This window comes from Zychaea mexicana (genome assembly GCF_025766255.1).
Source record: "Zychaea mexicana strain RSA 1403 chromosome Unknown BDB00scaffold_63, whole genome shotgun sequence".
Classification (NCBI taxonomy): domain Eukaryota; kingdom Fungi; phylum Mucoromycota; class Mucoromycetes; order Mucorales; family Lichtheimiaceae; genus Zychaea; species Zychaea mexicana.
Window position 1 is genome coordinate 15,035 of NW_026516726.1, and position 22,375 is coordinate 37,409.

The 22,375-nt window shown below is 42.4% G+C and overlaps 6 protein-coding genes across 6 annotated transcripts; 2 read left to right on the top strand and 4 right to left on the bottom strand.

The window, feature by feature from the left end:
• Window positions 1-4: 4 nt before the first annotated feature.
• Window positions 5-1,274, bottom strand: BDB00DRAFT_767714 (rab-GTPase-TBC domain-containing protein; the record flags this gene model as incomplete). Its single annotated transcript, XM_053119694.1, has 5 exons — window positions 5-37; window positions 163-566; window positions 663-710; window positions 827-997; window positions 1,082-1,274. The coding sequence occupies 5 exons, from the start codon at window positions 1,272-1,274 to the stop codon at window positions 5-7; spliced, it is 849 nt and encodes a 282-aa protein (XP_052977280.1).
• Window positions 1,275-3,344: 2,070 nt separating this feature from the next.
• On the bottom strand, window positions 3,345-6,200 carry BDB00DRAFT_767711 (catalase-like domain-containing protein; the record flags this gene model as incomplete). The annotated part of the gene is made up of 9 exons (XM_053119693.1): window positions 3,345-4,670; window positions 4,747-4,831; window positions 4,946-5,007; window positions 5,133-5,251; window positions 5,320-5,337; window positions 5,483-5,515; window positions 5,600-5,832; window positions 5,917-5,926; window positions 6,053-6,200. 9 exons carry the CDS (start codon window positions 6,198-6,200, stop codon window positions 3,345-3,347), a joined length of 2,034 nt encoding a protein of 677 aa, XP_052977281.1.
• Window positions 6,201-8,477: 2,277 nt separating this feature from the next.
• Window positions 8,478-9,191, top strand: BDB00DRAFT_874705 (Rhodanese-like domain-containing protein; the record flags this gene model as incomplete). Its single annotated transcript, XM_053127252.1, has 4 exons — window positions 8,478-8,495; window positions 8,582-8,635; window positions 8,715-8,876; window positions 8,967-9,191. 4 exons carry the CDS (start codon window positions 8,478-8,480, stop codon window positions 9,189-9,191), a joined length of 459 nt encoding a protein of 152 aa, XP_052977282.1.
• Window positions 9,192-10,142: 951 nt separating this feature from the next.
• BDB00DRAFT_834858 (uncharacterized protein) lies at window positions 10,143-11,362 on the bottom strand. Its single transcript, XM_053124352.1, has 3 exons — window positions 11,106-11,362; window positions 10,485-10,932; window positions 10,143-10,416 (listed from the first exon to the last, which is right to left on the bottom strand). The coding sequence occupies exons 2-3, from the start codon at window positions 10,922-10,924 to the stop codon at window positions 10,395-10,397; spliced, it is 462 nt and encodes a 153-aa protein (XP_052977283.1). The 5' UTR covers window positions 10,925-10,932; window positions 11,106-11,362; the 3' UTR covers window positions 10,143-10,394.
• A 1,998-nt stretch (window positions 11,363-13,360) lies between these two features.
• On the top strand, window positions 13,361-14,587 carry BDB00DRAFT_789823 (ketopantoate reductase PanE/ApbA-domain-containing protein; the record flags this gene model as incomplete). Its single annotated transcript, XM_053120903.1, has 4 exons — window positions 13,361-13,388; window positions 13,469-13,624; window positions 13,722-14,337; window positions 14,434-14,587. 4 exons carry the CDS (start codon window positions 13,361-13,363, stop codon window positions 14,585-14,587), a joined length of 954 nt encoding a protein of 317 aa, XP_052977284.1.
• Window positions 14,588-14,613: 26 nt separating this feature from the next.
• Window positions 14,614-16,042, bottom strand: BDB00DRAFT_874708 (cryptococcal mannosyltransferase 1-domain-containing protein; the record flags this gene model as incomplete). Its single annotated transcript, XM_053127253.1, has 5 exons — window positions 14,614-14,808; window positions 14,901-15,218; window positions 15,302-15,606; window positions 15,690-15,835; window positions 15,909-16,042. 5 exons carry the CDS (start codon window positions 16,040-16,042, stop codon window positions 14,614-14,616), a joined length of 1,098 nt encoding a protein of 365 aa, XP_052977285.1.
• Between the last annotated feature and the right edge of the window lie 6,333 nt (window positions 16,043-22,375).

Consider the following 22,375-nt stretch of genomic DNA (forward strand, 5'->3'; position numbering starts at 1 on the left):
CTTACTAGAACAAGCAGTCCCATACACGAAGCACAGACTACCACCAACGTTACCATGCATTTAGTATCACGTGGCCAGGGTGGAACCATCCATACATCCCCTCACCCTTTTTCCCCCTTCCAGCAAACTGTTCATCACCATGCCTCTTCACGATACACGTACCTCGATCGGCAAAATATTGATAAATAAAGTCAAGAACCAATGACTCGTTACGAGGGTCGTGGTAGGCATGCCATTATTACCATCCGCCTCTTCACACTCCCAAAACGACTTCCCACTACCCATGCGATTCCAAACATGCGGGATGCGTTCTGACAGCAACATCATCAGTACTGTCTGATCAATGTTGGCACCCTCCATGGTCACATCGTAAATGTTGGGCGGCAAGATATCTTGTATCAATACGACAAATGTCCAGAATGCATCTTCTTCGTCCATAAACAACAACAGCAGACCAGCGATATAGTTTAAGGATTGGCAGTATCCGATATCAGGGGCGTACAAGGAGAATGCAGAAAGAATTCGTCGAAGTGATTGAATCGCAGGTACGTCGTTGTTGCTGTTTTCTCTCGTTCGACCGTGTTCATTGTTACTGTTGCTGCTGCTGCTTCCGCTACTGCTGCTTATGCTTCCACTCTCTCCTCCTTTTCCCTTATTGGTACTGGGTATAGATTTGAACCGGACATTGTCCGGAAATGTTCGATGTAGATCTAATAAATCATTTCTTTGGAGTGAATTTCCACATAGTGCGTATTATGTACATCCAATGTAGATCCTGTCCCTTTAACTTTGTAAATACAACACGGATCGCTCCTTGTTATGCTACCTCGTTCAATGATATCCAAAAATTCATTTTCCAAACCCATGGCTTCGGCTCGTTCCACGTAGCCTCGGTAAACGCCTGGATTCGCATACTTTTTTGCCTCGGCACCACTATAATGAAGCCATGCTTGTCCACGGAGATCAGGTGGTATTCCTTTACGAATGAATCGCTTGACTATACGAAATAATCATCCATTGTTATCACAAATGAACGCATTGTGCAATGAATAGATGTAAAATTATCAATGGTGTTATTTACATTTACTGCTCGGCTGTGGCCACTCGCCATCATTTTCTGCAATCAGCCGTCGCCACTTTTGTAGTCGGCGATTTACAATGGGCTGGTATGATATTTCAAAGGTGTCCTGTTCTTCTACAGATACCCATTGTGAGCCCTTGATGAACCCGTATTGATCCCTATAAAGAGCATATTTATATTCAGGGTTACACATATTCGAGTAACGATAACAACAACAACGACGACGATGACTTACCTCTCAGTGGATTCATTGTGTTTATTTTTCTGAGGTGCAGGTGGATATGTTGCCTGGCTACCGTCATCATACAACACGGGGGAGCTAGTATTGCTATGACGTCGTTGTTGACTACTGTTATTGTTATTATGGTGGTGTTTGCCTCGTAATGAGAATACACTCTTTTTGCGTGACAAGGTCAATTTGTCCTTGAAAGCGTTGGATATAGAGCGGCTCACACTCGCTTTTGGTACTGGTGCTGGTGCTTGTAATGCCGACGGAGACGGTTGTCGTTGTGTATAAGAAGCAAAAGTCGAGGTATTCTTGGGAGGTAACGGTGGTGGTGGAGAAGACGACGACGAAGTAGAGGGACAATCGTCATTATCGTCGTCGTCATCGTCGTCTTCTTCTTCTTCGTCATCGTCGTCGTCGTCAGAGAATGTGTCCACAGAAGAAGCAACTGATGGCTCTGCATTGACAGTAAGCAATGAACCTGTGGTTGCATTGGCATGGTTTGTGACTTGAGTCTGACCAGCAGATTCGTAATTGAGTGAAGGTGGAGGAGGAGGAAGAGGTCGTCCTGGTGCTTGTGGTGGTCTTTTCTGCTTCTGCTGTTGTTGCTGACTAGTAGGGTTTGGAGATAATAAGCTGTTACTGGTGGTGGTAGTATTGGTGAATGAAGATGATCGTAGTCGAATTCCACGAGGTGTGTTGGGTGATGACTTTGAATCGTCGCGTTTACGGGGTAACCGTACACTCGTGGATGATCGTACCAAAGACGCCATTTGAGCCAGACAAAGAAGGTATAGAAAAGGAAAACAAGAAAGAGAGAGAAAAAGAGAGAGAGAGAGGAGAGGAGAGGAGAGGAAGAGGGGATAGAGTGTTAGGTTTTTGAAGTAAAAGAAAGAAAACTTGAAACTGTTACGCCCTCCTCGTTCACGCATAAATTCTGTGTGTTGGGGGAGGGGGAGGTGTTTTTGCTTAGCGGGCCCTGGAAATTATCATTGCAAAACACATTGTCCACGAGTGGTTCCCATCACTGTGTCGTCCGGGGAGGGAGGGAGGGGGGGGGGGTGACGAACGCAACGGGCAAACGCTTATTCGGCCAGCATGTTTTTCCGAAGGAACACACATAAGCTAATGAACGGGTAGTATTCTCTGCCTACAACTTATATTAAAACAGGCATTCTGTGTACTTTTCAGCTCAATGAGCAGTATATGCTATTGCATAATCCCAATCAGCATCATGGACATTGTAGCTATCATTATCATTATTCATCACTATAACACCGTATTTACATGAGGAGAGGAGGAACACAACCTGCTTGTCAAGGAAAACTATCACGGGCATGCATTTTCTACCTCACCATTGACAATCATTGAGCATTTTGTATAACATATTAGAGACTCCGACATATTGGCAATCTGCTTTTTGTTGTTGATCATTCATCAATCGAGCCACATTTGCTGATACAGTATGTAGAAAGATTAGAAAAAGAACGAACCGTCTTGCCATGCATATATAAATGATGTATGGAGGTGTTCCTTTCTTTTTTATCCTGTAAGGCGTATGGTAGTGCTGCGTGGCAAAAATAACAAATGAAAGGCCCACTCTTTGTTTGTGTAGTGTTTTGATCAGCATACAAAATTACCTGATTAGTATATGTAATTGCTGTAATAGTGTATGCATACAGCCACACTATTTATATTTTCACCGTTTCCTTTCTATCGCTGTACAGAGCGAGACAAAGTTCATACATAGACATTCTTAGTCCTCCTGACATTCATGAAGTGACTGTTATTACAGAACATAGGCTTGTGGTACGAAGAATATACTATTAATGTAGCCATGTGCTTGCTTTTGATGTAATTTCTAGTGTCGACACACTGAAACAGGCACAAAGTAATAATTTAAGGTTAAACATGGTGTCATTTATTTATTACTATTTGTGTGCTTTGCATGTATGTTTAGAATTAACAGTAATCGTAAAAAGAGCAACCTTTGAATAAATAAAACGTTAGAGTATGGTACTGTATCAATTAAGGTTCTTACTCATGATCCAAGTACAATCTGGACCAGAATCGCTGCTGAATAAGTGCGGCCTTAAATTCGTCCTGGATGCTGCTAGGTGATTCGCCAGTAACAACACCATCCTGATTACTGTTCTTCTCTCCCAGTGCGGAATCAACAAACTTGACACCTTCACCACTGGCAGCGATTGGTTTGCAATGACGATAGGCCTCGACAATAAAGTTCTTGGGTTCTTCATAGGGGAACTCGGAGAGATCGTTCATGAGGGTCTTGATACCTTCCTTGCCACCGGGAACGTAGACAGCATCATAGAGCACCGAAGCTGTGTGCAAATAAGTCGTGGTAATGTTCAAGCCTTCTTGATCGCCGAGATTGATACCAACAAAGCTAGGGTAGGCGCCTTGCTCAGTGAGGTAGTCAAACATAGCACTGGCTTCATCCGTGTCAATGCCAGGTGCAGTAAGAATAGCAACGGTACGTGTCTTGATATGAGCGGGCTTGGGATACTCTTCCATGGAAATGCCGACGGAGGTCTTGTTATCGTTGTCGACGACTTTTTCGGGCAAGGGAACATTGATACGCTTGGCAATACGACGAGCGAGATCGTTGTCGACATTGTTGATCACGGTAATCATGCGCTTGCGGACATCGAGCGATTTCGACTTGCCGATTTCGAAACGGAGACCATCGATCATCTGTTGCTTTTCGGCAGGCGTGAGCGAGTTATAATAAAGACGGGCTTGGGTGTAGTAGTCAAAGAACTTGGCGGACTTGCCACGTTGCTTGACGCCACCCATTTTTTCGGGATAGTCAATGTAGCCGCCCTGGTCAGCTTCGACCATGGAAGGTGTGTTGTCTTGCAAGCCGTTGGGGTAATAAGCGACTTTACCCTTGTGCACGTTTTGCTGCATGTATCCATCACGTTGGTTGTTGTGGACCGGGTTGACGGGGCGGTTGATCGGGATCTGCATAAAGTTGGCGCTGTTCATACGGTTGATCTGGGTGTCCAGGTAACTGAAAAGACGGCCTTGCAGTAACGGGTCGTTGGTGAATCCAATACCTCGGACGACATGGCCTGGATGCATTGTGATTTGCTCGGTTTCCGAAAAGTAGTTCTCGACGTTGCGGTTCAATGTCAGTTTGCCCAAACGTGTGACCGGGACAAGCGATTCAGGAACAATCTTGGTAGGGTCGGTCAGGTCAAAGTCATACTTGTCTTCGTCTTCTTCGGGGATAATTTGGACGCCCAATTCCCATTCGGGATAATCGCCGTTGTTAATGGCAGTGTATAGGTCGTTACGGTGGAAATCAATGTCCTTGCCACACACCTTTTGGGCTTCGTCCTATATAATAAAACGAGATTACGCTATTTAGTGCAGATGTTCATCTCGTTTTCTACTTGGCTGTATACTACTTTACCCAAAGCATGTTGGAAAGGCCTTGTAATGGCTTCCAATGGAATTTGACAAAGTGAGAGACACCCTCTTCGTTGATCAGTCGGAAGCTAGAAGAAGATCAATGGTGATGGCAAGAAATAGGAGTTTAATATGCGGTTAGAGTCAAGTGCTTGTTTGGGATGCATACTTTATGCAGCAAAAACAAGAAATAATGCCCTTACGTATGAACGCCAAAGCCCTCAACTTGACGGAGACTGTTCGGGATACCACGACCACTCAAAGCCTGAAAGTAATATATGGAGTTTGTTGTTATTAAATGTTTTTCATAAGCCCACAAATTCATACCCACAAAGTATATATACAACTCCAAGCCTAAAACTAAAAATGGTAAAAGAGAATAGAACATACCCAAAAGACAGTGTGAAGAGTTTCGGGGAACTCTGCAAAAAAGTCATAAGCAGTTTCATGAGCTGTACCGGCCTGAGGGGTTTCAGTGTCCGGTTCAGGTTTGCCAGCGTGGATCAAATCTAAAGATATAGTACAAAGTTAGAGTTTTATTTTTTCAACGGATTTTCAAAATAAAGATTCGACATACCAGGAAACTTCATTGCATCTGTTTTTTGTTTGTTTGTATGTTTGTTTGTCCGCCATGATAAATATGCAGTCAATAACTCTAATCGCTCTTGATCTACACCGACCACCCCTTTCTCCCCCACCGAATAGAGATCAACAACACTACGGGCGGAGAGAAAACTTACCGTGCACAAAGAATGGAGCAATTGCGTTACCCACTGAAGAAGATTGAAAAGTACATGTTTAGGGCTTTGGTTAAGGAACCAATATTCTCGTTTTAAAAGCCAACGTCAACTACTCACCAAGATCGAATAAACCTTCTTCGGTGTAGAAGCGAGTAGCAAAGCCGCGAACATCTCTGACTGTATCGGGAGACCCACGAGATCCAAGCACAGTTGAAAACCGCACAAACACAGGCGTCTTGGTACCTGGTGTACGCAAGAACTTGGCAGCAGTGATATTGGACCAGTCAGTATACGGCTCAAAATCACCGTGAGCACCGACACCGCGAGCGTGAACAGCGCGTTCAGGGATTCTAGACGTTTAAAGAAGAAGTTTAAGTTTACATACTATATTCGGTTTGTAGAAGCTACAACGAGAAAAGCAAAAGTAGCTGTACCTTTCATGATCTGCGCATGATTCGTATTAAAAGTGACGACAAAAGACGTTGATGCGTTAAAAGTTGTTAGTTGTAGCATGGAGTATGTAGTAACTAAGGAATGAAAAAAATAATAGATAAAATCTTTTTTTCTTACCAAAGTGCATAATCTTTTCACGCATCATAAAATCTTCAAGCAAGGTTGGACCACGCAAGCCAGCTTTCAAGCTATCCGTATTGTTGATGCGTTGACCAAACTGGGTCGTTTCTTGTTGGCCGGCGTTGCTAATAGAAAACTGTTCCATTTGGGCAGCCTTAGGGTCATCGCCTTCGGCTTGACTGTTGAAAGCGCATGATTCATCTGCAAATGCTGTTTGTTGAACAGCAAGAGCAATGCTGAATAGTGTACCAAAGATAACGGTTCTCATTACGAGTGAGGGGGGAGGTTTGGAGGATAGATGGCAGTGAAGAGGTGAAAGAGAAAAAAAACGCCCAGGAAATATGTTTGTTCCTGGAAAGGTCTTCTCCTTATATGCGCGTTAGAAAGTGGAAAAGCGGGACTGTCGACATCATCATTATAGTTAGTTATTAGCAGCAACAGCAGCAAAGACGAGATAATGCGCGGGTAACCTCGTTGGTCTGACTTTAATGAAACATTGTAAAGTCTGTGTGTGTGTGTACTTATTGCATTAGCGCTAAGTATATAAAAGGAGCGGCATGACCCGAACCGGGATTTGGCGTTATTTGTGCAATCCAGGAGTTTCTCCCTAATAATGTCACCGCCACATTTTTTTTCTCTCTCAGATGAGAATGTGCCAGTGTGTTGCTGGATGTTTGGAATTCTAGCGCTTATTAAGCCAACAAAGATTGGTCCACATTTGTTGTACAGGTGGACAGGATAAACCATTCCGCCTTTGTTATTACATTAGTGTGTTTAAACCGACTGGTCTTTCAGATCATTGACTGGGATGATGAAGAAACTCATGCGACATGATTGGATAGTAGATGTCTTAGTAAGAGACGGGAATTGGAGTGGAGTGGAGTCGGAATATTTCGCATAATAAATGTTCTTTGGGAGAAAGCGCTTGGGTCGATCCGGCACTGAAAGTTACACAGCGTGACAACGACGACAAATAAAAAAAAAGTTTTCTGGATTATTCGTTGAAAAAAAAATTGCCTGACCTTTTTGTATCTATCTACCTGACAGGTTTTCATGCTCGGTCTAGAATTTCATTGGAAAAATTCAAGGGCTATCATATTATCATTATCATTCGTTTCTTTTTTGTGGTTTTGCTGATAGGAAGTCGTGATGTAAATGTTGAGAACAGCAAGAAAGCCAGACACGCACGCAATCTCCTACGCTACTTTACAAGACTGCCCTGCCCTCCTGTCAAACTGTACAAGAAAAGTTTCATCATGTAATCAGCCACCACTGTTTCGATATAAGCATTGAATGTCCTTGCTATTGGCAATATATTGTAAAGGCCTATATTGCTCAATAGACCGACTATTGTATCCAAGCAGACGGGTGGTAACTTCCCTGCTGTTGATTCTCCGTTCTTTTTTTCACTTGGGTCCGTGGAAACAAACGGGAACTTAAATTCTTACGTGAGCATACAGGGTTGCTCCTTAGCCAATCAAAATCGCTTCACTCATACTTCGTTTCCAGGTTACACTGAGCTTTTTGAAGACTCAACACAAGCAGTTACTGCAACCGTCATGTAACTAATCTTGTTTCCGGTTCCCATGGATACTGTATTATATCCCCGATTAAACCATCCACAAGCAGATGAAATGTAATTGAGACTATTCCCGATTCGAAAAACAAGGCCAGTGCATCTGTGAATTACAGAAAGAACTAGAATGACAAAGTATCTGATGTGTGATAGCCCTCTACAAGAACAACGATCTGATGGTGTCCACTTTCACACCTATGATGTCTATTTGAAGTGGTTATTCATTGGGTGAAATAATATCATTTGTTGCATATAGTATATCTTGGTGGAAACGGTTTAGCAGAATCTCACCGAACAAAACCAGTGGTGGTGGCACATACACTCGTGCAAACTGGTCGTTGATCTATGTAACACATTGTGGGGGTTATACCATAGAACTTTTCAGTTTCATCAGCCCTGTAACAAGTATAAGCTCATCTATTGGAGAGGTTGTTTGAGCGCAAAAATTCGATCACAATACTTGTCTACAGTAACCTGCTGCTCCAAATATTACGAATGGTGAAGAGCGGCGGCTGCCACAGAAGATAGACGTTTCTTAGATGAAGTTAATATAATTTTGATCATCAAGGGCAAAAAGCTAGTAATGCTTATTTATCTTTAATCAAGTTTAAATTTGAGCTTCAAGGAGCTAGTGCATTTGAACCTGCTTATGCACGTATGCTGCATGGTTCGAGTTTATTGTTTGTCAAAAGGGATGGAGATGGGCAACAGCACAGTATCGAATATACGGCCAGCACTTTTAGCGTTACGCATAACGCAAAATCAATTGATAAAACAGCGCGAACAAAAAGGTATCGTGTGAAATTCTCACGTTTTGTTCACCCAAATACAATATAACCTTTTGACATGTTCGCCATCAGACAAGTAAGTAAATGATAAAACAAGCCAAGTTGCCATCCATACATTTATATGTATTACAAGTGACAAAAAAATATAACTGAAATGACTAGGCTGCACGCAATGCATCTATCCGACACCAACCATTGACCCGCTCATTCACTGTGGTAACGTCTTTTTTTGTTGTCAATCCGGTAATGGAAATAAACAACGCTAACTATATATCCCGGGGCTTCTTCCTCCTAGACGTCGATCGCCTTGAGCCGTTGGACTGATATGGTGAAGAAGACAAAGAACACGATTGGCATTCAGGAAATCACCGTGGACGAACTCAAAAGCGAGCTGGGTGCTGCTGAAAAGCCTGTTATCATTGATGTTCGAGAAGGTGGAGAAGTGCAACGTGGCAAGGTATGGAAAACGGCTGAAAACGTATTTCATTGAGTTGGCGAATCGATTAAATGTGGATTGTGTTACACTCTCTCCCCTCTCTCCCTACAGATCCCAAACGCCGTGTGTTTGTCGCGTGGTGTGCTTGAACTCGGTGTTGAAAAGGTTGTGACCCCAGAATCGGATACGCCTATCGTCGTCTACTGTGCTGGTGGTCTCCGTAGCATTATGGCTGTTGAATCGCTCGTGCGGATGGGTTATGATAATGAGAACATCAAGAGTTTGAAGGGTGGTTTCGAAGCATGGAAAAAGGGTGGAAACTCTGTTGAAAATTAGAAAGAAAGACCAAGTGTATTATTATTAATTTGTACAAAAGTTGTTTTATGGAAGTGCAGATTGTGCGTATTGTACATTGCTTTGGTGTGCGTTAATACTGAAATTGCAAGGGACAAAAAGAAACGGGCCGAATTACATGGCATAGTTGCTACTTTACGATATTAATCCCAGTTTTCGAGCATCTTTTGGATCTTGTTCTGTGTAAATTATCATATAATGTATTATTAGCGAGACATACATGAGCAAGACAATGTTTTCGTCTTTTGGCAAACTTACGATATTGGGATCATCAATGGCTGTATCATTCAAACTTTGTAGAAGACACTCCTTCAAACGATCGGTGACTTGGATGTTTTGGAAAATAGCAGCATCAGCTGGTATCGCCGATAGTTCATCAAGTACGATTTGTCGCTTTTGAGCATTTTCAGAGTGAAGGCAATCCAGTAAAGGGAAAATGATCCGAGCTTTTTAGTTATTGTTTTTGACATATCACTACTAAGTTAGTCCGTCATTCGAAATCCATTGTTCTTTCATACTCTCCAAAAAAGGGCTTACCATTCTCCAAAGTGTCCTTGTTTGTATAATGCGCGATCAAGGTAAACAAAAGCTTCAGGGCAGAGGCACTCGTCTCATTGTCTGCAGTGTGAATAAAAGGTGCCACCAGTGTATCCAATTCTGGTGGTACTCCTTGAAAGCAGCGATGCCGCAAACCGGTACGTATACAATCAAGTAATGATGTGTGATACGCTTTGGACATTTTGATATCCAAACTGAAACTACGCAGTCCCGGTATAAAAAGCATCATGAATAGGGAATCACTCATATCGGCCAGAGACAGATGATGACGAGCTTCGGGCATACGAAAGAGCAAGGAGATCATATCCATACAGCTAAACATTTATAAATCAAATGGTCAGCGATAGTTATTATACACTTTCATCGGCTTTTTTACTAGCTGATCCTATTCAATCAACCAGAGCTAAAAAAAATACATACCGCGCCCGAACACCCACAGAGCCAATGTCTCTCGATTTACCCCGTCCCGCATCCTTTCCGGCAGATCCAAGTAATATCATCAAGCTTCGATATCCGTTTTGATTTAATGGTGTATGGGGCCCAATATAAGAGACCGCAATTTCCAACATCTTGAGCTCAATGGATGTTTCTGTCCATTTGGAAGGAGGATCCGATCGGTTTTTACGTTCAAAAAACTTGAGCAGTCCAGGCAAGCACAATTGTAAAGTATCTAGTACAGGAAAAGTTTGCTGATGCTGCTTTGACGATTGCTCGTAGCCCTGGATTGCTTGGTTGACCTCTTTGATGACCAGGGTAGAGCCAAGATTGGATAGAAACGTGTCGGCCATTGCAACGTGGCCAACATTTTGTCGGATTGCTGAGGCTGCACACAGTGTCAGGCCTAGCCACGCAGTACGTGTGCGCAGCTCAACAGAAGTATCACGCGTAGGAACTACTTGCATGAGCGTCTTCAAGAGCCTTGCTGCTTCAAGAATGAGTTCTTCGCTTTCGATGAATTCGTCACGAAGGTAACGTGCACTTTGCGCTTCCAATATCATCGTGATATCAGATTGTGAAATGGCACCGTGTTTTGCACCCGATATCAGCTCTTGAAGTATAATCGTGCTAATGGTGATCCCATCGGTCCCAAGGCATAGTGTTTCTGCGTGAAGGAGGTCGTTTTCGTCGAATCGTTTCAGCACATATGATATGTACATGCCATCTGGTATGCGTTTTCCTAGCATCCTTACTACTTCTTTGACCTGGATATACGTATATGTAAGTTATACTAACACTGATATTTCTCTCTTTTTTTCTATGATTTATGCGCCATCTTTTCGTTTGATGTGAACTTACTTTGTCCATAACCATATTCTCGCCTTTGGCGTTGCAATAAAGAATAAACATGTGGTCAACAAGTCTTTCTAAAGAGCAGACAACTTGCTCTTCGCGTGAATCTTTGACCATTGCAAGCATCACACTCAGGTTTCTTATCCGGCGGTTCGCATCAAGCTTTAGCGTTTCTTGAATAAGATATTCCAAACATTTGCTGAAATATTTTTGTACAAGATTTTGAATTCCTACAATTATAGATGTTTAAAAAAAGCCCATACTTGCTTCAATATTATATTACCTAGTTGACCACCACTTGGTTTACCATATTCCGTTTCTTTTAGATCCGACCATTCACCGGCTGAAACCTTTGTGGTAGCATGCTCGCATCCAATTTCATAAAGTGTGGCTCGACTGGCCTGGTTTATGGTGTCTATCTCGTCCATCGTACATGCAAGTAAGAGCGGTAGTAGGATCGGGGCATATTTGTCTTGCTGCAGTGGTGCCATGAGTTTCATCCATGTTTGGACTACACTCGAGAAAACGTTTCGTACGTCGAATGCGCTATCATGCACGAGTGCTGGAAATATTGCTTCGCGGCGCGCAATTTCATCGTATTCGAGTAGCACGGGTACACTATCTGGCACTGCGAGTCCTATTTGTCCTGCAGCCTTTTTTGTTGTTGTTATAAAAAAGAAACAACGTTTCAATGGCTGTGTATACGAAAAAGGAGATACAACAAAAAGGGTTCCTTACCCGAAGGCCAGTTATTCGGATGCCAGAGTGCTTGTGATAAAGTAGAGGCATTGTCATCTTCATGGATCGTTGTCCGGCAAGCGCGATACCCTTTGGACATTTGCTGGCTAACTCAAAAAGCAATTCTCCAGCCCCCTTTTGCACCTCAGGACAGGCATCATCTAATGCCATTTTGGTCATATCCAGCATACGGTCAACGTTGACGGCTCCCATACCGTCCAGTCGATCCAGCTTCGTTAAAATACCCAAAAGCAAAACGATCCATTTTGTTCGAATCTCCTCTACTGATTCGATGAATTCAAGTGACCTGCCAGCACGTTCGTGTCGTAGGCGATTTGATGCAAGCGTAAGAACTTTTGATATCAGAGAATCGGATAGTATTGCATTTTGAATAAGCCTACATTTAATCACCAGAAAAGATTTCAGTTTCGGTAACCCAGCCCAAAAGGGCAAGAGAGGAGAGACAAAGATGAAAAGACTTACAGTGTGGCAAGGGTAACTCCTTGATCTCGAACATATTCAATCTTGCTTTCCTCCCAACTGGAAATCTCGGGTAACAATTCTTCCAAAAGAATGGAAAATTGAGTGGGCTCGCGATCGCGGGAAGCAATGTTGTTGATCAAGCTTTTTAAGGAATCGATTGCTTTTTTCTTGTCAAGCCGTTTGAGTGTTGAAGGATCCCGTAATAAAGTAAGCTATTGGTTATAAGAATTTGTTTAGGTGCTAGCTTTAAGAGCTATACAAATTCCAAAGGAAGCTATACTGACACTAGGATTGAATTCTCTCAACTCATCAAGACATTGTTTGCGAAGATCGGGACCTTCACAGTTTTCCATTCTTGGAAGCGAAAGCGGTCAAGCGTGCTACACGATGACAATAATTTTGTCATATATGCATGGTAACACAATAAGAAATGCCGGCAAGCATAGCCGCACACCCATACACTTCCGTTCAAGCCTGTTACCTTGTGCACAGCTTTCTCTTAGAAATTTCAAAACGAAAGCTTAGAATGAGCTAGCATTCAGCTCAAAGGTATGGGACCTACACATGCTGCGATTTTTTACATACTAATATGCGTGATGGTTATTCAATCTAAACGATTGTAGCTACATGTTTTTATTTCAGTAACGTGTTCCTCATTCAGAAATGTAGATGCAGGATACATACTTTTCAGATGCCACGTGCGAAAGAGGTGAGGAAAAAAGAGAAAAGTGTAATAGGAAAAACCATCTATAGGAAGAAACTGCACACTACCCACCACTACCTGCAACTGCCTTATTCTAAAACGGGGAAAGAAAAGGCTGGCCAGTCGAAACGACATGGAGGTGTATCTCCAAGTGATAAAACATTGTTGTCAGGGTACGTAGTAGAAATCAGAAAGCACAGACGTCGATCGGTGACAAAGCTTACAAGCAAAGATAGGTGACACAAAGTGCAAGCGTGCCATTCAGATGAAGCCTCGGACGGGAGCGACCGAACATGCTAAAAGTACAAAAGGGAACCTCGGATCCGGCATTAGTACGATGTTTGTCCAAAAACTATACACAATAGAATACACATATACGATGAGCAAAGCAATCCGAGTATTGACAGGTATGTAACCAGCCAGTCAAAGGGGGGTGGGGGAGATGGATACGGGATAAATTATTAAATCCTTGACTCTTTACCTGCAGTTGGAACTGGTGCTGTTGGAAGTGTTTACAGTTGGCGCTTAGCTCAATCGTGCCAGGTTACTACCGTCTGTCGATCCAACTATGAAGCTGTCCGTGACAATGGCTTCAGTATGGAATCAGCCAAGTTTGGCAGAGACATATTCCGACCTCACAATGGTAGCTACTTGAAAACTAGACATCACTAGCGAGCCCTTTATTGCGGGACTGTTCGAATTGGTACCCATTTATTGACTGCAATGACATTTGATTATAGTTGTATCTAGTGTAAAAGAAGCAGTTCAACATGGCCCATTCGACTATATTCTCGTCACGCTCAAAGCTTTACCCGATGTATACAACGTTGCGGAAGTGATTGCACCTGCAGTCAGTGACAAAGAAACGGCCATTGTGTTGATCCAGAACGGCTTGGGTGTTGAAGCACCACTGTTGGAGCGTTTCCCTGACAACCCGTTGATTTCTATTGTCGCTTACATTGCCACCCTTCAAGATGGACCGGGCCGGACGCGGCACTTGGGTGGCGAAAGCTTAAGAATGGGTATCTTGGATGCCAAGTCAGAGCCCAAGGCACGCGAGTTCCAAGATCGGTTTAAACGCGGTGGCGTCAGTGTTGAATGGACAGATAATATCGAGCAGACACGTTGGGAAAAGGTGTTTTGGAATGGAGGATTTGGGCCTGTGTGTGCTATCCTTCGATTGGATACCACCGAGGTAACCCGGAATGAAAAGGCGCGTGGTATGGTCAAGAGATTGATGGTCGAGTTGATGACCGCCGCTGAACTTGCCACTGGGATGGACTACGAGCCCGAGTACCGTAGCGAAGCAATGATCGAAAACACAGCGCGAGGCCACAACCATTACAAACCATCCATGTAAGTCTTTCTTTAGCTATCTGTTTCGACGTCCTTTCTTGGTATCATCCTTGTTTATTTATTGAAGGTTTACTAATGTATATAATGTTTTGATAGGCAATTGGACATGGAGCGTGGTAATCCTTTGGAAGTAGAAGTGGTCTTGGGTACAGCGATGCGCAGTGCAGCTCGGAATGGCCTTGTAGTCCCCACAATCCGCACCATCTACGATCTGTGTCGAGCCATGAATATCCATTTTGTCAATCAATAATGGACAAAATTGACGGTAAAAATAAATCAAAAGGTCATCCATAGACAATTATAGTCGCGTGGGTCCACCCCTTGCTCATATGCCTTGTTCACTCGATACGTCCATTCTGCTTCTTGTGCATTCGATAACTGGTTTGTAGGATGGTTGGTGAAGGCCAAAAAGACTGTCCATATCGGCAGGATGTTGCGTGCATACCAATAATGAAACTTATCGTACGCGACCTATATAAAAAAAACCAGCATAATACTGGATCAGCAATATATCCTACCAGTACATTCATTTCCTTTGTAACCGCACAAAAACTGTTAATAACCTTAACACGGGGATCGATGAATATACGGGTATAATCCAATGCGCGCAGGTCGGTAAAGATGAGGCAGCACTCGGATGCTTCCGCAGCTATATCTGGCTCATCTGGTGCAACCGCACGAAATTCCACTTGATCCTGTGCAAACGGTTTGGCATTGAATGCCACAATCCCGTTCCAGCAGCTGTAGACAGGCACCAGATCGGACGCTCGCAACAGTTTTTGGCTCGTTTCATCCGCGAAATAAGGATAATCACCCGAAGCCACCCATTTTCCATCCACTTCACGAGAAGCAAACATATCATAAAACTCGCCATAAAAGTCCTATTGTAAACCATATACGTATTAAGTCTTTTTACCATTTTTCCCGGACTCTCTCTCTCTCTCACTATTCCTTTCAATCTTACCATTCCGCATACGGCATCATAATCTCCATCTCGAGTTGTGAGCAATCGAATAGCGTCTTGAACGTCAAATATAATATCATTGAGGTAAAGGATCTTGTCAAAGTGTCCAGCTGATTGCGAATGCAGTGGCTCCAGTGACAAGTTGCGGATCTCGGCAAGTTTAGTTATCCGGCGATTTTTGCCTGTTGTGTTCATTCTGGAGCTAACGCTGTTTGCATCGTCGAGTACAATCTTGTTTTGTATACCGGCATCAGTAAGTTTAACTTGCCAGTTTCCGAGCAATTCTTTGGTTTTGTCTTGACTTCCTGGAAAAAGGATAAACAAATAAATACGTGTCAAGTTTCTTTCGGTGTGGGCGATATTGTTACAACGAAAAAAGCTTTCTTACCATTCTCATATACAGATATAAAGGTTCGCGAAGGGCCAGCCCACGCTACCAAACGTTCCACTTGTGTTGTCCAATGGTCGAGTATCGGCTCACTGTTGCGTAGTGCTGCCACAATGAATATTGACGGCCGATATTCTTCTTTGTGCCTTGCATAACGTCAAGTTCTCGTTCAGTAAAATCAATCAGAGTTGGCTTCCCACAGTTATGAACAAAACTCACTGTTGCTGGGTAACAGTAGTAGTTGCTACCATCAAGTGCTGCTGAATACCTATCGCTGTGAGAAACAAAGCCAGCAGCGTAACAATCAATATCCGTCGTCGTCTTCGAAAAAATGTAATCATTTGAATGCTCATATAAAAAAAAAGGGCCAAGAAGAAAAAGATGGGAGTTCCCCCTCTTCACTTCGTTGGATCAAAACCCCCAATCCCTCGCGCACAGCCTTACCATGTTACACAAAAAACTAACATATATGGTAAAATTTAGAATTTGTGATCATGGTTTCAGCAAGGAAAACTGCACTGGTGAAAATTGACAGTGGTGTTATTTAGCTTTGAAAAACCTGCCATACAATACTCGGCATAGGAGGATTGAAGCTAGTTTTCTTTTCTCGCCGCTTCCAATCTTGAGACAGGTTTGGATGTAGTTTTTCTTCCCAATAGAGTGCTTACACCATCAAGTGATTTCAATTACCGACTAGAAACCAATTGTTTGCGGATTGGCAGATATACCTTTTATTCAAAACCTTTAACCGTAATATATATATATATATAGACTTCTAAACAAATACTTTGCATTTTTCGAAGCTCTGATACTAAGTTTTCTTGGAAAATGCAAATTTAGGTTTTCGACAAAGTCGTCAAAGGAAACGAGGTTTAGGATGTGTAACATAATTGCTGTCAGTGTTACACACGGTCAGCTCAAAGGATACTGGCTTATGGCTACTAATGCAATACACATGTTTGTTAATGATATTTCCAGTCATGTACAGGGGATCCTCGTTAATTTCGTAGTGGCATTTCCGTGAAATTAAGCAGGTATGAAACACGGATTACCGCTTCTCAGGATGAAGTTGTCGCTTTAAATTTCACGTAAATCACAAATACATATGTATTTCTATATCTTGCAGTTTCTCCTGCCTTTTCTCTTTCTTTTCACTTATCTTGGACACTTTTCTCATTTGAATGCGTCTTTTATGCGTACAATATGAGTAAATTACTATGAATCAACACCTTAATCTAACCCCTTAATGCGTACAACCCAGTTCCATGCCTTGAAAGTAAAAAACAGAACAGGGATGTGTTTCTACCATTCCCAGAAAATTTCGGAGAGTGAGATTTAACGAACATGAAATCGACGACAGGAATCATTGTACCTGGAAGGAAAATAGAGAAGGCCAGAAGTTCAAATAAATGTACTATTTAGGGATTAATCAAACTATTTTGCAGAATACTTACTTACACATCATTTGACGCCATCATTAAAGTGTCACAGTCTATTCACCAAATACACATATAGTATATTGCTAGTCACGAGGTTTTTGATCTTATCAGCATCTTTATGGCCAGGAAATAAGATGCTTCATATCATATCTGTGGCGTTCTTGATCAGACTTGTCAATTCCGGTTCCGTGATACTGTATCATACCAACCAGCCTGGATAATTATACAGTCTATATGTACAATATTATTTTCGCAGATGCCGTTACTTCCGAGAATGACCAGCTCGAGGCTAGAAGCGGTCCACTATTTTTTGAGGATGCCAATGCTTATACAAGCTCCTAATCAATGTTCACTGAGTGGTCATAGAGTATGATAGAGTGCCGCTTTTGAGTATCAAAGATTAACGAAACAGGTCTGCTGTCATGTGATTAAAGTAATGGGCATTTAGTATATGAAAGAAGGTTTGATAAGTATATACGAAATAAGCTTTCTTGTCGATGAAATTTTGTTTTGTGAAGCCGTTATAAACTGTTAGCTTTGGTAGTAATGACTGGGCACCCGTAGCACGTTGACGTTAAAGCAAGGTCCCAGGACAACTGCCAGCAAACTAATGGCACCTTAGAGTAACCGCTTTACGTCTTCGCACAGTATTATGGAAACGTGCTGGTCCAGATACATATAGTAAGAGAAGCGGTGAAAACAGCGTCACAGCTTTGGAGCAATCAGGACAGAATGGGATGCAATTACTGAAAAAAAAAACTATCGTAGAGGAAACGTTATGCTGGCGTCAGATAATACTATAAGTGTAGATGGTGAAGTACAATATATAGAGAGTGTGTATGAAGGGGTTTGGAACGACAGAGAAGAACAGCGCCAACGAAGGTAATGGTGGTAGCTGCAGGGCTTCCTCTGGAACTGGTTTGTCGTCGTCATCGTTATAATTACCAACAGAAAGATTTAAGCAGTCTTGCTCCCTGAAGACGCAGATAATTAGCGCTGGCCAGATCTTTGCCATTTGCCACACGTTATAGGCCGGAATGTACTTATAATGTTGCCGCTGCGGTATACGTTTTGACATAGAGTAAGCACAAACATGTTCTTATGCTGCAGTAGAATACTTAAAGGCCGACACCATGTTGTTTCAAATACAGTTAAAGTATATACGCCCTGAATCCCAATTTTGACCTTTTACTGTACTGTACATATCATGCAAAACAAAGACGCTGGAAATCCTTTATACACTCAGTCGATTAACACTGCATGAAAATGGCTCTTTGTGACACTTCAAACAGCCATTCACTTTCACTGTTCAGGGAAATTGTTGAATAGAATAAGGGAGACCTACGGCTGCTGTGGCAAAGTCATACGAGTAGCCACTCGCGTTAGAAAGAACACAAAAGCATTTGTCAAATTGCATCCTCGATAAGAAAAGATTTTCTCTGTTTTTTTCTTCTTCTACGTATACCTTTGAAGGATGATTGTGGAGAGTTATACTACCACTGTCACTACTTCAGACATATAATACTCATAGTCATTACGCTCGAAGGACACGTAAAAGAATGCTTTTCATACACTGACCAGGGTTGTGGCAAGCTTAATATTTTGATTATCCACCTGCCATGGAGTGATTTGCCTGCTTTTATATCCTCTTCAGTATTCAAAATATTGCGGTAGTAGCACTTGCTGCTTGCTAATTCTCACGTAAGGACGATGTGTTAGCGGTGCCAAGTGACGATCATTGATGAATTCCTGACAGTTATTGTCAACTGCGTGCGTTGCTTTCCCCTTTTTCCCTTGTACGAAAACAATCTGCAGTCAATGATACCCTCTTTTTTATGCTGTCAAGATATTACACGAAGGAGCATGCATTCCGTGCAGTTTTGCAAATGTCTGTAACAATGGACGATGAATAGCAAAGGAATGCAGCCGTACAAAAAAAAAGTACACCTCGTCAAAGCTCGTTTCCACCTTATATGATAACATTCCGGGAGTTTCCGAAACGATTCATGCAGTTGGCTGTTGTGATCTCCGCAATGTGCAAGTTACTTTTTCCGCAGCATGTGTAACATACGCGTGCTTTGAACGCTCTTTCTTCCTCTTCCCACTATTCACTTTGCTCCCGTCCTCACTACACATTTAAACACTTTACAAGCATGAAAGTTGTCGTCGACACACCCACTAACAACAAGCATAGCGTCACCACCAAGATGAAAACGGATGACAGCGGACGGGTGAGTAAGGTGACTATTATCGTAAAACGTCACCGACACCCTCGCAACAACAGTAGCAATAGCAATAGCAATAGCAACAGCAACGCCAACGGCAGCAGCAATATCGCTGACGGTGAGCAGCAGCAAGTCCAACCCGAACAGCCGCGCGAAAAAGAAGCCACTTCTTCCGAGATCTGGCGTCAAGTCGACCGTGCGCTTGACGCCTACGCAGAAGAACGAGGCCGCCTGCTCGCAGCCAACGTTGAAGAAGACTCTGCTTCTTTCAACTTGAATGCGGAAATGGCAGGCCTCGCTGCGTTGTTGTAAATAGTCTGTCTTTCCTCCCCTTCTGTCTCCCCACCCTCGCATGTATGATGTCTTCTTCCTCCCTTCCCCCAGCCCCAAAATTATATTTCTGATTATAAAAACATATTTTTTTTAAAAAAAGCACTGAGCTGCAAAAACGCTTTAGTTCATAATCTGTGCGTTTTTACCATGTCTGTGAGTAGAGATAAGAAAGGTTTACCACTGGCTTCCTAACTGTAAAAGTTGTGGTTGTCATTACCGACTATGGAATCTGTCAAAGTTGAATGCCGTTTGGAACAACATTTCGAACGGTGGAGATCTCTCAGTTGATGTTGCTCCTGTTGGGTCTGACACACAATCGCAACCAAACAAATCTCTTTCACCCAGGTAATGAATGAGTTTTCGTAAGGAGTCCTTTTTTTTTGTACTGAGCGTAGCTGGTGGCCGTCGTTACAGGATAAGCAGAACAGGTGAATGCGAACACATTTGACTGTTGCGATAGGCTTGCATGATATAGTGTGGACGTTGTGTAACCGTATTGTCTAACAAAAGAAAGACATCGCATTGCAAGGGGCAGGAACCAGGCACGCAGTATGTTGGGTGCCAGGAGAAGCTTGAGCTGTTAATGCTGTTGGTGGGATACCTCCTGTCTATGTAATGGCAGCCTTCCACTTGGTCACCGTCCTTTACCTTCTTACGGTAAGCGACAGACTTAATAGACTCGGAATTTCGTGACAAACCTATGCAAGGTGAGCCGGTAGATCCCATCCGTGTCACTACTACAACAGCATCAGTAGCTGAGCCATCACCACCTAATAGTACTTCCTCAACCCTAAAAAAGCGAACGAAACTGATCGTATGGAAGCTCGCCAAGAGCTCCATCGGTCGATTGAAAAAGGATCTGACGTCGCCATTGTCTTCTTAGGACCACCAGTAAATCACATCCGGCGATGCTCTTACAGCGCTTGCCTATGGTGCTCTCATCCGTGCGCGCGAAAACGCCAATATACCAAGAGCAGCAGTAGTGCAATCCAGCATCGAGCCCCAAGTTGGGATTGTCGTCCGAAAGCGCTTTGTCAGCCTATAGGATCTAAAGTACTACGCTATTTTGGAAACTCGTGTATATTTTGCAAGACCACCGTTCCGCGTGCTCTTCTACTGTCTCCAACAGTCGAGGGTACCTTGCGCGTCGCCCTTTGAATCGAAACTAAATGCGCACCCAGCTTTCACGATTAGTGATCGCCAATCAACTTGCCTTTTTCGAATGTCTCAAGATAAAAAAAACGTCTTATGAAATATTCCCGCATTTTGCACCAAATGTTTAAATTTGATTTCGGTTGGGGTAAATCGTACAAAACAGCTATTACTAATGGTTCCCAACCAACGCCTGGAACTGTTTATCTTCTGCCAGCGGATGGTGGACCAACTGGAGATGTTGACGTGAAATTTACTTTGAAAATTGATGCTATAAAACAGTTGGGTTCAGATCTGTTTCTATGTAATATACCGTATTCCAAGTAGCCAGTTGTAAAAAGATGCGCTGTAATAAATTGAGGTCATTTTGCAGTGCTAATTATTTGAAGCAATGCCTCTTATTTTTGGAATACAAGCAAATGATATTTTATCCTCACAGCATAATCACAATATTGTGGTGATATGATACATCACTGGATGTTTCTTCCACGATGCTGGCCAGTATGGTGAAACTACAATAATAAAGTCATGAGATTCCCCTCTTATTTTTTTTGTTGCTGCTTATATTTTTATATGTCGTTTTGTACTACTAGCACAGCACTACATACAACGTACAATTTTGAAAAGATCATGATGTCAGTTGCTGTAAGGAGCTTTGCCCCATATATTTGAAAGGGACGAAGGTACATATGGTATGTGGCTTTTTTTTTTAGCTTGAACAAATGCCAAAGGCTCAGCTGAGGAGGCATAATCAATATCGCCGTTGTTGCCTCGTTTATCAATGCATAAGCATAAGTGAGAAGCACCTCATCTTCTAGTGTATGTCGTGCATTTTTTAGAAAAGACAATACATCCAGCCATGTACCAGAGTATAATTAATGTAATATACTATACATATCGCTATGACTATTCTTGAATCAAGAACAAGTGCTAATTGTTGTATATATACAGCATAGATACTTATCATTTGAGATAGAGTACCGGCATCTTCTCGGTTAAAAACGACAGTCATGGGACTATGTACTGTCATTTTTATGCATGATGGCAGCCTTTTTATTCCTCTTTCTGTTACTGATATTCTACATTTAACTTTTTCAGATATCATTGGATAATAGATCCAAACAGATCAAATGAGAAATTTAAAAGATGATGGATAGCCAATAAACGTCATTTCATGTGTTGATTTAAAAATCGCATCGTCAAGTGAAAATTGACTCTGATCGCCGAGCCCAGCGGCCATGTAAACTGTTAGAATGAAATTATCTCGGCTTTTTGTTCGGCATAGTTTGTATGATATGAAGTGATGGTATATTGTTTTGCTATTATCATTTCTACTTCGCCATGGTTATGGTTTTCAATTACACACAGATGCAAGAGTTGGATGTTTCTTACTGGTCGTCTAACATTAATAAATATTCGTTTACTCATATAGGATATTAATAGCATGCAGTAGTCGAGATCAAAGCAGCTATTAGCAAAAACTTCGTTTTTAAGATAATATGATACACAGACTTGGTGCAGTCGCAGTGCATCGGCC

What these genes read in the sequence shown, in the direction of transcription:
- BDB00DRAFT_834858 (XM_053124352.1), bottom strand. Translation starts at nt 10,924, where the DNA reads ATGTACATATCATATGTGCTGAAACGATTCGACGAAAACGACCTCCTT. An exon ending in GTCAACCAAGCAATCCAGGG is followed by an intron (nt 10,417 to 10,484) that starts CTACGAGCAATC and finishes AATTGTGCTTGC; the next exon opens with CTGGACTGCTCAAGTTTTTT.